We start from the raw sequence: 14,061 nt of genomic DNA, 5'->3' as shown, positions 1-14,061 counted from the left end.
CCAGCCTTCACAGCCTGGTTCTGCCACTCACTTCCCTGGAGAATCCTGGTGAGGGGTGCTGGGGCCAATTCTCTTGGCCCCGATTTTGTCATCAGGAAAGTGAAAGGGTTGAGCTTAGTGACCTCAAAGGTTCTTACTAGTTCTAAATCTATGTTGCTATCTCTAGAGGTTGAGCTGTATGAACTCCTTCCCCAGGCCCTGGCTGACCTTTTCTTGAAATAGTACTTAGCTCTGGCAGATGGCATCATCATGTTGTACATGCATATTCCAGTGACCTGGACTGCCAGGGCAACAGTGCTTCTTTAGGCTGTAGAAGGGAACCTCCAGGGCAGATGGAGCTGAGGTGGGAGGGGAGGGGATTGACTTTGGGGGGTGTCTGTGTGGTAGGTGGGAAGGAGAAAGGAACTCAGTGGGGCTCTGGATGGCCCCTTTGGCTCCCTGTGATAAGGGTGCTAACAGACTGATGTTCTAACACATGAATAGAGAAGAAAACAGCTCTGGTCATGTCTCTCACCAGGTTGGACTTCAGATCTTACCAGTTGATGGAAATCCCCATAAAACATCTGCCATTATTTGCCACCCAGATGGGGTGTCCAAGATGACTCTTTCTTATGATGGTACCTACGTCTTTACTGCGGGCGGTGATGACCACACTGTATTACAGTGGGAGATTAATTTAGAGTAAGTGATGAGAACAGAAGGCCTGCCTGGCAAGTGAGGAAACCCATATTTTATCTTCATATGATTATTCAAACTGGTAAGATTCTGGTAAGGATCAAGATTCCAAGAGGAACATGGGATAAATTTCTGACATTCCTCCTACCCCCGCACTGCCAATTGTCATCTGGAGATGCCGTTTATTATACAAGCCACCATTTATATGGTGCTTTAAGCTGGCAGAGGGCATTATCCATGTTCTATTTGACTTTATAATGTCTCTGCTTTGGGTGGGTGGTTAGCATAGATAGAACAACCACTGTCTGCTCCCATTTAGTAACTAATTTCTTTTTTCATAGCCCTCACGATATTTTTATGCAAATCCGCAGAATTTAAGAGTTGGAAGGGCCTTGAGTGGCCATTTCATCCAATAGATACACCAAAGAAATCAGGTATAATCAAATGTCAATGTTCTCCCTCAGCGGTCAAGGACACTTGAAGTCAAAGAGTGAGCTAGGAAAGGATGACCTCTTTTCTCTCACAGGCCAGGCATCTGTGTGGACAAAGTCCACATTTTTGTCACTCTAAGGAAAGTTTTCATTCTTTTAAAAGAAATTTTAATCAATACATTTCTGTCTTGCCTATGTTTCTCCCTGAATCCCACCCAATCCCCCTTATTCCTGGAGACTGATCCCTTATAATAACTAGTGTTTATATGTTATGTTAAGGTTTGTAAAGCACTTTACTTATGCTAACTCATTTGATTCCCACAACAATCTTATTAAGGTGGTACTACTATTATCCCCATTTCACAGATGAGATGAGGACAGAGGTATAGAGGGGTTAAGTGACTTGCCCAGGGTCTCACAGCTAAAAGTACCTAAGGCAAGATTGTAGGTTCCAAGTTTTGGATTCAATCCACTGAACCATCTAGCCACCCTTAAAACCAAGAACTTTTTTTTTAAAGAAAAAAAAAAACAAGAGGAAGATTTCTAAAAATCAGTAAAACCCATCAATGCTTTAAAAAAAAAAATCTGTCCTTGTTTGTAGTTATACACCCATGGAGACTGACCTGTGCAAAAGAGCAGATGGAGGGGGTCTTCTCACCTCTGCCTTTGGGGTTGAGCTTGTTCTTAAAAATTTCACACCTTTCCATTTTAATTGTTTGGAAGTCATTCTTTACACTTCCATTGTTGTTGTAGTCACTAGGTATATTGTTTTCTTGACTCTGCTCACTTCCCTTTGCATCACTTCTTGGAAGTCTTTCCATGTTTTCCTGTATTCAGGATGCTTATCATTTCTTGCTGTACAATAATATTGCATTACATTCATGTTCTATAATCTCTTTTACCATTCCCCATTGAAGAACATTCATTTTATTTCTAGTTGGTTGCCCCCTCAAGAGTCTGCTACAAATATTTCACTATATAGGGAACCTTTATTTTTGTTATTGAAATCTTGAGGTTAAAGAATATGGATATTTTAGTCACTCCATTTGCATAATTCTAAATAGTTTTCCAGAACTGTTTGGTCAATTCACAGCTCCACCAACAAGGCATTAGTGTGGCTGTCTTTCTATATCTTTTTTTTTTTTTTTTAAGCCTTACTATGTATTGGTTCCAAGACAGAAGAGAGAGAGGTAAGGACTAGGAATAGGGGTTAAGGGACTTGGCCAGGGTGGCACAGCCAGGAAGTGTCTGAGGTCGGATTTGAACCCAGGACCTCCTGTCTCCAGGCCTGGCTCTCTACTAAGCCACCTAGTTGCCTCCCTCTTTCTCTATCCTTTCCCAAATTAACTGTTCCCACAGTTTATAATCTTGGCTAGTTTGCTGGATATGAGGTAAAATCTTACAGTTCTTTTCATTTATATTTCTGTTCTCATTAATTATTTGGAGCACTCATTATTCTAGTTATTAATAGTTTACAGTCCTTTTGGGAATCATTTATTCACATCCTTTAACCACAAAGTGTTAAATCATTTCTTCTAAGAATGAAATTTGAAGAATTTAAATTGACACACCCAAAAAGCCTTGAAGAGATATGTGGTGGGCATTAGCATGAGCTACGGCATGTTACCCATGAGGATACCCACCAGTGGTATGAGAGTTGTCATCAGAAAGATGTGTGACAAAGAGGTGTGCCCATCCTGGGACAAGACTGAGAGATAACTGTCCAGCACCCTGTATGCTCCATTGGTGTCTATTTGTATTTGTGCAAAGCCAAGAGAGCTGGAGGAAGGACCCCGTTGATGGGGGGATGTGGCACGGAACTAGGTCATGGATGGGTTGCAATATGTGTCAGTGGGGAGAGAGTGCTGATGAAGTCACCAATTCACCACAATATTGAATTAATGAAAGCAGCCACTTCTCCCCTAAGCCTCCAAATCAGCTGTTTTTGTCTAGTAAAAAGCCACAGGGAAGAAGAACAGACTCGGTAACGGGTATTTTTGCCCCAGAATTTGAGGCAGGCTCGTATTTTGCTCCTGTTTGTCAAATGGGTGCCTCTCCTTGTCCACTTTATGTGAGGGGATGGTGGAAAAGACAAAAAAACAATTCATTTCCTAAGAAAATAGGCATGGCTCCTGATTCTTCTATTATCTCGCTGGTGCTTTTCTTCCTGGTGGTGTTAGAGCCCCAGCCACACTTTCTAATGAGAGTAGAAGGAAGAACAGTGAGCAGAGTTGGTTTAAAGACATCATACTTTTGCCCCTTGGTGTAAATCTTCCTTGCAAATAAGTCCATTTAAACATAGAGCCTGGGGGCATCTTCTGCCTGAAGGAGACTCCTACATGGGAAGCCTTGTCCAGTACATTGAACTACTTACTGTAGAGGGAAGGGAACAAACATTTGTTAAGCACCTACTATGTGTCAGGTACTGTGCTAAAGCAGATAGCTATGATCTTTGGTCTCACTGATTAATGCACAATGGATCGCATGCATGGAGGAATGTGTGATGGAGGAATGGATAGAGAGAAGGAGTTTCAGGAAAAGGGCACTAGACTTATGATCAGAAGAGTGAGATTCAAATCCCAATCCTGATTCTATTTCCTATATTTCCTATATATTGGGGAAATCCCTTTCTCTCTTTGGGCTTTAGCTTCTTCATATATAAAATGACAAGTTTGGAGGTGATCAGGGGTTCTTAACCTGGGTTTTAAAGACACTTACAAGCAGAGTTTCTATTTCCTTTCTCCTCCAGATCCTCTGCAGGCTGGTTTTTAGCCTCATCTTCAGCTAAAATTAATTTTTCCAATGTTAACATAGAATCAGTACTAAATATTGGTTCCAAGGCAGAAGAATGGTAAGGGCTAGGCAGTTGGAGTTAAGTGACTTGCCCAGGGTCACCCAGTGAAACTTTTTTCATGCAGCCTTTGAAAATATTGATCACCTTCTTTGCTTGAATATTCTTTCTCCTCTAGGTTTTTATGAAATTGTCCTTTCCTAATTCAACCTACCTGTCTGACTTCTTCCCAGTCTTTTAAAAATAGATCTTTATCCTTGTCACAACCTACTCCCCATGGGTGTCACCGAGGGCTGTAAATATTATCTCTTTGGACAATCTCATCAGCTGCCATGGCCTGAATGATAATCTCTATGGACATATTTCTCAGATTGATTATCTAGCCCTAACTTCTCTCCTAACCTCTGACCTCAAATCACCAACTGCTTATTTGATATCTTGAAATGAATTTCCCATAAATCTCTTAGACTCAACATGTATGAAACAGAACTTATTGCCTTATCCCAAGTCTTCTTTGTGCCGTTATTGTCAAAGGCACCATCATCCTCCAAGTTATCCAAGCTTGTGACCTCAGAGTCATCCTCAGCTCCCCACTTAAATTCATCCCATATGTCCAGTCTGGTAATGAGTCTTATTGCTTCTATTTCTGTTTCTCCCACACATCTTTTCTCCACTCACATAGTCCCTGCTTTGATACTGGACCCTTACTCCCTCAGCCATGGGCTTTTATAATAATCTTCTGGGGCAGCTAGGCAGCTCAGTGAATCAAGAACCAGGTCTGCAGGTAGGAGTTCCTGGGTTCCAATCTGGCCTTGGATACTTCCTAACTGTGTGACCCTGGACAAGGCACTTGACCCCCATTGCCCAGCCCTAACTGCTCTTCTGCCTTGGAATGGATTCTCAGTATCAGTTTTAAGCCATAGGGCAAGTGTTTATATATATAATATATATATATATTATATATATATACTTGCCCTATGGCTATATATATAAAACACCTTCTATCTCTCTGCTCCAGTCAATCTTCTACTCATTTAAAGCCCTTTCCAGCCTGGCCCCTTCCTGCCTTTCCAGTCCTGCCTTTCTCACCTTACTCCCCAGCACAAATTCTGCCATCAAACAAAGCTAGCCTTCTTGCTGTTTCTTGCACATGACACCATGGTGCCCCCTTTCTGTTGGCTGTGCCCCAAGCTTGAATTGCTCCCTTCATCACTTCTTCCTCCTGAATTCCCTGGCTTCCTTCCAGACTCAGTTCTAATCCCATCTTCTTGAAGATGCCTTTCTCCATCTTCCCAATTGCCGGTGCCATCTCTCCCATTTACTTATGTTGCATATTATCTTATATATACATAGTGTTTCCACATTTTCTCCCCAGTTCTCTAGTAAGCACATTAAAAGCAGGGCCCTGTTTTTGCCTTTCTTTTAATCCTTAATAAAATAATCCTGTGCCTGGCACCTAGAAGTGTTTAATAAATTCTCAGTGATGATAATGGTAATGATATTTTGGTAACTATATTTCAATATGACAGGTTTCCTTTGCAATCTTATGTATTTCATTTTATGCATTTAAAAATCTGATTCTAAAAAGTGGTCTGGGTACTTCGCTAGACTAATTGCCAAAGGGCTCCAGGAAGCAAAAAGAATTAAGAAAATTCTGGTCTCCTTGATTCCTACGGTCACTTCTGGCTGTAAATCCTGTGATTTCCCACTATAGGACACCCTCTTAGAAAAATCTTCAGAATAATCACCGTTTTCTTCTCCCTAGAAATGAAGCTTGTTTAAAGTTGCATCTCTGGAAGCCCTGGAGGGAGAGCACAATCGCCCTCTCTAACCCCCAGCATTGGAGGGCCAGGGAGGCAAAGGAATAAAAGGAATAAAACTATTTATGCCCATTTCTTCACAATGACTGGAGATGATACAAGCAGGAGAAAATTTCTGTTTAATTTGGTTTTTGTGACAAAGGTTCCTTATTAATGAGCACTTGGTCTCTTGATACATTCAATATTTATGTCATAAAAAAGAAGCAAGGAACCCCAAATGAACAATCAAACCAACCCTCCCAGACCAAAAATCAACCGGCCATGAACAGAAAAGGAAGGGAAAAGAAAAAACAGCCTGCAGATCTCCAGCCAGCAGACGAATAGCATAGGGACAACCAGAAACTTATGGGTGAGAAAACCCAAGAAAAGAATCAAAAATAAAACTCCTCTGACCTCAGGGGAGAGCTCATTTCAAATGTACGTGAAGAGGACCCTAAAGCGGAGAGAGGAATCTGACCTCGGATGGGCATCATGGACACTTAGTGGAATGGGACCCATGGAAGGGTGAACCATCCGAAAGAGACAGAATTGGTAAAAGTAGGGCATGGAAGAGTGCTTAATTCAAGAAAATCCAAGAATTCCAAGCAGGAAAAGGAGATTAGGAGAAGCATAAACAGAAATACCTTTGGCATCAGAGTGGATTTCAGATTTTCAATGAAGTTGGTCAGTCAACCAGTCAATAATAATTTAAGAGCATACTATGTGGGAGCAGCTAGGTGGCCCAAGTGGATAGAGAACCAGGCCTGGAGATGGGAGGTCCTGGATTCAAATTTGACCTCAGATACTTCCTAGCTGTTTGGTCTTAGGCAAGTCACTTGATCCCCATTGCCTAGGCCTAACCACTCTTTTGCTTTGGAACCAATACTTAGTATTAATTCTAAGAGGATAATTTTTTTTTAAAAAAGAGCACACTATGTGACGGCATTGTGGACATGAAGACAAACATATTCTTAAGGAACATACATTTGAATAGGGGAGACAAGACGGGAATAGATATGTACTAGAAACATACAGAGTACGGTTCTCCTGAAAGGGGAGGCTTTAGCCACTGGAGGATCAGGAAAGGCCTGTGACAGAAGATAGGATTTAAGCTGAGCCTTGAAAGAAACCAAGGAAACTGGCAGAGGTGAGGAGGGAGGGAAGGCATTCCAGGCATAGGGGAAAGATAGCTCAAAGGTGTGGAAGGTGGAGAGAAACTGTCCTGTCAGAAGAATGACAGGGAGGTCAGCTTAGCAAGACTATAGAGTACATAGGGAGGAATAAGATTTAAGAACACCAGAGAGCTAATATGGTGCAAGTAAGGAGGAGTTTTAAATATCAGAGAACATTCTATTTGATCCCAGAAGTCATAGGAAGCCAGTTGAGCTCATTGAATGACATGAGCTGAAGGATCAGATCTGCACTTTTGAAAAATCATTTTGGCCGCTTGATTGGAGAATGGATTGGAATTGGGAGAGAATGGAGGCTGAGAGATCCATTGCAGTAGTCCTGATGAGGGCCTGAACTAGAGTGGTGGCTATGTGGATAGACAGAAGAAGATATGGGAGAGATGTAAGTCATGAATACAGAAACAAGATTTGGCAACAGACTGCACATGTGGAGTGAGTGAGAATGAAGAGTCAAGGATGACTCCAAGGTTGTGGGTCTGGGAGGATGGTAGTAACCTTATTAGTAATCAGGAAATTTGGAGAGGGGAGAGTTTGGGGAGAAAGATCATGAGCTCAGTTTTGGACATGTTGAATTTGAGTTAACTGTGAGGAATCAAAGTCAACAAGTCAACAAACCTTTACCTGCCATGTGCTATAGGGACTATGCTAAGTACTGGAGATTAAAAAAAAAGTAAAAGATACTCCCTGGTCTCAAGGAGCTCACAATCTAGTGGGGGAGACAATATGAAAAACAAGCGCATATAAGCAAGATCCGTGTAAGATAAATTGAAATTGTGATGGAACTAATATACAGAATGATGGACTTCTTTCAAAGGAGCAGAAATAAGCATATAAATTTCTATTTTCCCAGGAAGCCTGAAGTCTCCCAAAGCCATGTCACCCTAAGCTTGCCTGAGTTTGCAAAACAGACATCCCACCTGCCCTACAAGGAATAAAATGTATGAAGATGGTTGTGACAGGTTAGAACTTCACACCAAGACTGAGCCCATAGTCACCAGACAGTGGTGAGCTGGGAGAGAGGTGGGGTAAGGGGTATTGCATTAGGGACCATATAAGCAACAGTGTACCTATTGCCTAACGGTACTGGCCATATTTGGGCATGTGCCCTTTCTCATGAGAAAGATTAAACTTGCCCCTGCTCACCTGGATGGTCTCTGTTGTCTTCAAGCGGGACCATTTCATACAAGATCCAACCCCTAAAGAAACTACAGTCAGAGGAGAGAGAGTCAGTAAGTGAATGATAAAGAATATAAGGGGGAGGAAAAGAGGAAAGATTACAGATTTCAGGAAGAACACAAATATGTAAACCAACAAGAAAAGCAATAACAACAGAAAGAAATATGACCTCCATATCTAGTAAATTATTTCATGTGTCTATGAATAAATGGTGTAAAATCAAGGAAAATGACCCAGCACAATAAGACAGGACTGTGTGGAATTTGAGAACCTGGAACTACAACATTCTGTTTCTGTGTTCTGCTCCACAAAAATAATGAGCAGAATAGAAATACTTGAATCTGTAATGGCAAGCTTCACCAAAGAAACAAAAGAGAGAGTACTAGACTTGGAATCATACAGGACTAGAAGAAGAGATGCAAAAAACAAAATTATGAAAAAATATCCTTACTAAGTAAGCAAAACATATGATCTCCAAGACAGGATGCATAAAAACAACGGAAGGAACATATCTCCCAAAAGAATAAAAGACAAACTAACCTTAACTCCATAATGAAGAACATAATAGAAGAGAAATGCCTAGAACTTTTGCACAAAGAAAATGAAATTCCAATTGAATCATAGATTGCCTCCAGAAAAAAATCCTAGGCTGCAAACTCCAAAATACATAGTGGTTAAATTAGCAAGCCATCAGGACAAAGACCTTCAAATACAAAGGCAAGAACATTTGAATACTGCAAGACTATTCTGTACCTACTAGAAAAAGGAGAAGGGAATGGAATAATGTGTTCCCAAAAGCGTTTTAGCTCAGGATGCAGCCCAGGGTGACCTAACCTACAAATCTGAGCTCAGTACAAAAGATTTGGCTATTCAATAATAAAGAAAAGTTCTACACGTTTTTAGAAAGAAAACCAGGTCTGAAGAGATTATTTGCTTCTCGCATACCTCAAACAATAGATAAGCAAGAGTAGTGAATTAATACAGGCAACAATGAGCAACAGAGGGACAACAGAAAGGCCAGTAAAAGACATCTTTCTGAATGTATACCAGAACCAGGGGTGAAGGTAGAAATCTGGTAGAGGTAACAGTGAAGAGGCAGATAGGAGACATCATGGAAAGAACTTGACAATACCCTGTCTATAGGTAAATGCTTCTTTGTGAGACTATAGTATAACATGAAAGGGTACATGAAAAGCAGGGGGATAGGGAGGAAGGAATGATGCACCAGATTCAGATCAAGGATTCACAGTGATAGGAAGGTGAATTCTGTGGTCTCAGAAAAAGAAGAGCCTATAGGGTACCAGGTAAGAAGAAGGAGTAGAAGAAAGATTGCAAAGGAATAGGGGAAAAGAAGGAGCCCTTACTCTGAAGAGGGTTCCACTGATGGATGCTTTTAGGGTGAAGGGAAATGCAAACTTTATATGAGGTCTTGGATGGATTCAGTGCCTGAAAAGTCTACTCAGAAAGGTAGAGTTGGAACCCTTAGGGACAATTCCCTAATACCTGGAGGAGAGGAAGAGCAAGGACTGGAGATTTCCATGCAAATATAGGGGGCAGGTTGGAAATGGTCACTAGAGGATAGAGATCAGTAGGGGGTAGGTGCCCTACCATGGGATATTATCCTCTCTGACACCTGCAATAATTGACATTGTTCTGAGAGTAATGCACAGTAGAAAAGGGGAATGAATCCATGAACTAAGTCCTACAAAGCAGTGACAGAAAGCATGTAGGCAGGTCCTAGAATGAATACCTTGAAAGCTTTGATTCTGTGAAGGATATAGAGAAAAGAGAGACTAGATAACAAGGGTCATGAATCAGAGAATGAAGGTCTAGAGTAAATGGAAAAAATGGATTATGAAAGTGAGAATAAGAGAAATCCTTTTCTGGAAGCAAAGGAGGAGTAGGGAATCTATTTGAGAGAAAAAAGGGGGTGAAGAAACAATCATAAAATGAGGAAATAACTAATTAAAATTATAGGGGTAACAGATGAGAAGAGGGAATCAGAGGTGAAAGGAAGAAAGCCAGTGGGAATAGTCACCTTTAAAAAAAATTGAAATAACTAAAGAAACAGAATATTGTATTTATAGCCGAAAAGGAGGGAGAATCATGGCTTTGAAAAAAATTATTTTAGAAACTTATGGAGAAAAATATAAACCTAATTTTTATAACTTTAGATGTGAATGGATTAAACAGTCCAATAAAATAAAAAAGAATGGCAGATTGGATAAGAAAACAAAACCCTGCAATCTGTTGCTTACAGGAAGCATTTGAAAAACAAAGACATACATAAAATGAAACTGAATGGCTGAAAAAAATTATTATGCATGAAATGAATTTAAAAAAGCAGGAGTTTCTGTTATGCTATCAGACAAAGGAAAAACAGTTAATCAAAAAATAAAAAAAGAATAAAGGAAACTATGTTATGGTGAAAAGAATCATAAATAACAAACCAACATTAGTAACACATTTATATGTTCTGAATGCTTTAGCACCCAGATTCTTAAAGGAAACATCTGAGCTTCAATAACACAATAATGAAATGAGATTTCTGTGTCCCCCTGTCAGTTTTGGACAAATCTAACAGAAAGAAAAAGGAAAAATAAAGGACTAAAGAAAATAGAGGGGGGAAAATCTGTAAAAAATAGAATTAAAAGATTTTAGGCATGCCCTAACTGGGATAGAAAAATAATAAACATATTTAGAACATGCCATAAATCTTTTATGGAACTTTAACAAAAAATTGTTCATGTACTTAGGATCAGAGATAATTGCAAACAAATGTAAAAGGAGACAAATAGTCAATATATGCTTTAAAGACCATAATGCAATAAGAAAATAAGTTGGTTTGAGGTTCACCAACAAAAATATATAGGCCTAAATGGAGACTTAACAATGAAATTTTAATGACAACAAATTATGGAAACAATGATAATGATGAAATGATATATCTGAATTTCTGAGATACAGATAAAGCAGTTCTCAGGGAAATCATATCCTAACAATCATTCATTAACAAAAGAGAAAAGGATGTGTTTTAAAAAATTTTTTTTGAGTTCTAAATTCTATCCCTCCATCTACTCCCCCACCCGTGAAAAGGCAAGCAATGTGATATCAATTATACATATGAAGTCATGCAAAATACATTTCCGTATTAGTCATGTTGCAAAAGAAAACACACACAATTGTGCTTCAATCTGCACTCAGTTCATCACTGTGCACATAAGTTGTCTCTCTGGAAGTGGATAGCATTTTTCTTCATGAATCATTTGGAATTGTCTTGATCAGAGTAGCTAAATTATTCACAGCCATTCATCATATAATATTGCTATTACTATGTACAATATTCTCCTGGTTCTGCTCACTTCACTTTGCATCAATTCCCATGTTTTTCCAGGTTTTTCTGAAAATATCTGCTTATCATTTCTTAAGCGTAATAGATTCTTTCACATCTACCATCTATTGTTCAGTCATTCCCTAATTGCTGGAGACCCCCTCAGTTTCATTTGCCACCACAAAAAGAACTACTATAAATATTTTTGTACATATTTTCTTTGTTCTTTTATTCTCAAGAATGATTGGTCTAGTTCACAATTCTACCAATAAGTGAAATAGTGTGCTTGTTTCCCTATACCCCCTCCAGCATTTATCATTTAACTTTTTTGTCATGTTAGCCACTTTGATGGGTAGGTACCTCAGAGTTGTTTTAGTATGCATTTCTCCAATTCTTGATAATTTAGAGTATTTTTTCATATGACTATTGATAACTGATTTCTTCTGAAAACTTCTGAAAATTGTTCATATCTTTTAACCATTTATCAATTGGGAAATGGCTCTTATTTTTATAAATTTGCCTCAGTTTCCTATGTACTTGAGAAGTGAGACCTTTATCAGAGAAACTTAACATAAAAAATGTTCCCCCCCTACCTCAGGTTCCTGATTTCCTTCTATTTTTGGCTGCATTGGTTTTGTTTGTGGAATTTTTTTTTAATTTAATGTAATTAAAATTATCCATTTAAAATTCCATGATCCCCTCTTATCTCTTGTTTGGTTGTTAACTCTTCTCTAATACATAGTTTTGACAGGTAATTTTTTCCAGGTTCTCCTAAATGGCTTATGATATCCTCCTTTATGTCTAAATCATATACCTATTTTGTGCTTATCTTGAAATACAGTATGAGATACTAATTTATACCTAATTTTAGCCAGGCTGCTTTTTAATTTTCCTAACAGTTTTTGTTGAAAAGTGAATTCTTGCCCCAAAGCTGGAAGCTTTGGGTTTATCAAACACTAGGTTACTGTGATCTTTTACTTCAATATATTGTATTACTAACCAATTCCATTCAGGTACTACTCTATTTCTTATCCAGTGCCAGGTAAGCTTGATGAAACTGCTAGGTTAGCTTCACTTTTTTTTCCCACTGATTTCCTTGATATTCTTGATCTTTCATTCCTGATAAATTTTGTTCTTGTTTTTTCTAGCTTGATAAAACAATTCTTTGGTCATTTGATTGGTGCTGAATAAATTAATTTGGGCAGAATTATCATTGTTATTATATTGACCTACCCCATGAGCAGATAATGTTTCTCCATTCATTTAGATTCGTATTTGTGTAAATAGTGTTTTACAATTGTGCTCATATAGTTTCTGTGTGTCTTGGCAGATAGATTTATATCCTACATCTCTGCTAAAATTGTTCATTGTTGGGGGCAGCTGGGTAGCTCAGTGGATTGAGAGCCAGGCTTAGAGACAGGAGGTCCTAGGTTCAAATCTGGCCTCAGACACTTCCCAGCTGTGTGACCCTGGGCAAGTCACTTGACCCCCATTGCCTATCCTTACCACTCTTCCACCTATGAGACAATACACAGAAGTTAAGGGTTTAAAATTTTTAAAAAAAATTGTTCATTGTTTCATATGGTTCTTCTGGTTGACTCTTGAGGGTTCTCTAAGTAAACTGTCACATCACCTGCAAAAAAATGATAGTGTTGTATCTTCGTTACCTGTGCTTATTCCTTCATTTTCTTAAAGTTCTTGCCTTATTGCTATAGCTAGCATTTCTAGTATGATATTGAGTAATAATTATAATATTGGACATCTTGCTTCATCTCTGATCTTATTGGAAAGGTTTCTAGATAACCATATTTCAGTATAATTGGTTTCCTTTGTAATCCTGTATATTTTATTTTATGCACTCACAAACATAATTCAGAGAAAGAATCCATAGGCTTTATCAGACAGTTAAAAGGACACAGAAAAGACTAAGAAACCTTGATTTCCATTTAACTTGGGCTTTAATAGAGCTCCGTGACAGTGACAAACAGCTTTGGCAAGCATATATCTCCCTTTTTTTATACCTCACTGGATGTTAATGATCAGAAGATTGCTGAGCAAGGTTCTCTCAGTTGTTATTCCTTTCAGTAATCTTGTATAATTTTGACATCTGCTTGGCAAAGCCTGGTTAGAGGTGAGCCTTTAAGGCATCATTTTCTCCTACTGAATCTCATGCCTTTTCTTAGTCAACAAACAAGAAGCCCAGAGGGAGCTTGTATTTTCTACATCTTTCAGCTAGTAAAAGGAAAAAGTAAAGATGGGATTTGATCGATAGAATTTTGCTGTAAAGTATTATTTGTGAAAGTCAACCTATTTCCTGCAAATGCTCTTATCAAAGATGTCCTCAATACGTATGTATAGATTACTGGATTATGTCTTTATATTTCCTATAAACGAGGCAGCAGGTGGCACAGTGAATAGGGAATGGGCCTGGAGTCAGGAAGACTAGTCTTCCCGAGTTCAAATCTGGACTCCAACATTTTACCCCAAGCAGATTACTTAACCCTGTTTACATCAGTTTTCTCATCTACCAAATGAGCTGGAGAAAGAAATGGCAAATCACTCCACTATCTTTGCCAAGAAAATCCCATTTGAGATCAGGAAGAACTGGATACAACTGAAACAACTGAACAACAACATTTCCTATAAATGGGAAAATTAGCATACGGGC

General features: G+C 38.9%; 1 protein-coding gene across 1 annotated transcript in view; it reads left to right on the top strand.

Moving 5' to 3' along the window:
• The window catches only part of CFAP251 (cilia and flagella associated protein 251), a 146,244-nt gene that overhangs the window by 59,703 nt on the left and 72,480 nt on the right, over window positions 1-14,061 (top strand). The window contains exon 18 of the mRNA XM_044685409.1: window positions 518-681. Within this exon, the coding sequence (XP_044541344.1) occupies window positions 518-681 (164 nt within the window). The remainder of the gene's footprint in view (window positions 1-517; window positions 682-14,061) is intronic.

This window comes from Gracilinanus agilis, chromosome 1 (genome assembly GCF_016433145.1).
Source record: "Gracilinanus agilis isolate LMUSP501 chromosome 1, AgileGrace, whole genome shotgun sequence".
In the NCBI taxonomy this organism is placed as follows: domain Eukaryota; kingdom Metazoa; phylum Chordata; class Mammalia; order Didelphimorphia; family Didelphidae; genus Gracilinanus; species Gracilinanus agilis.
This window is presented reverse-complemented; position numbering and strand designations above follow the sequence as displayed.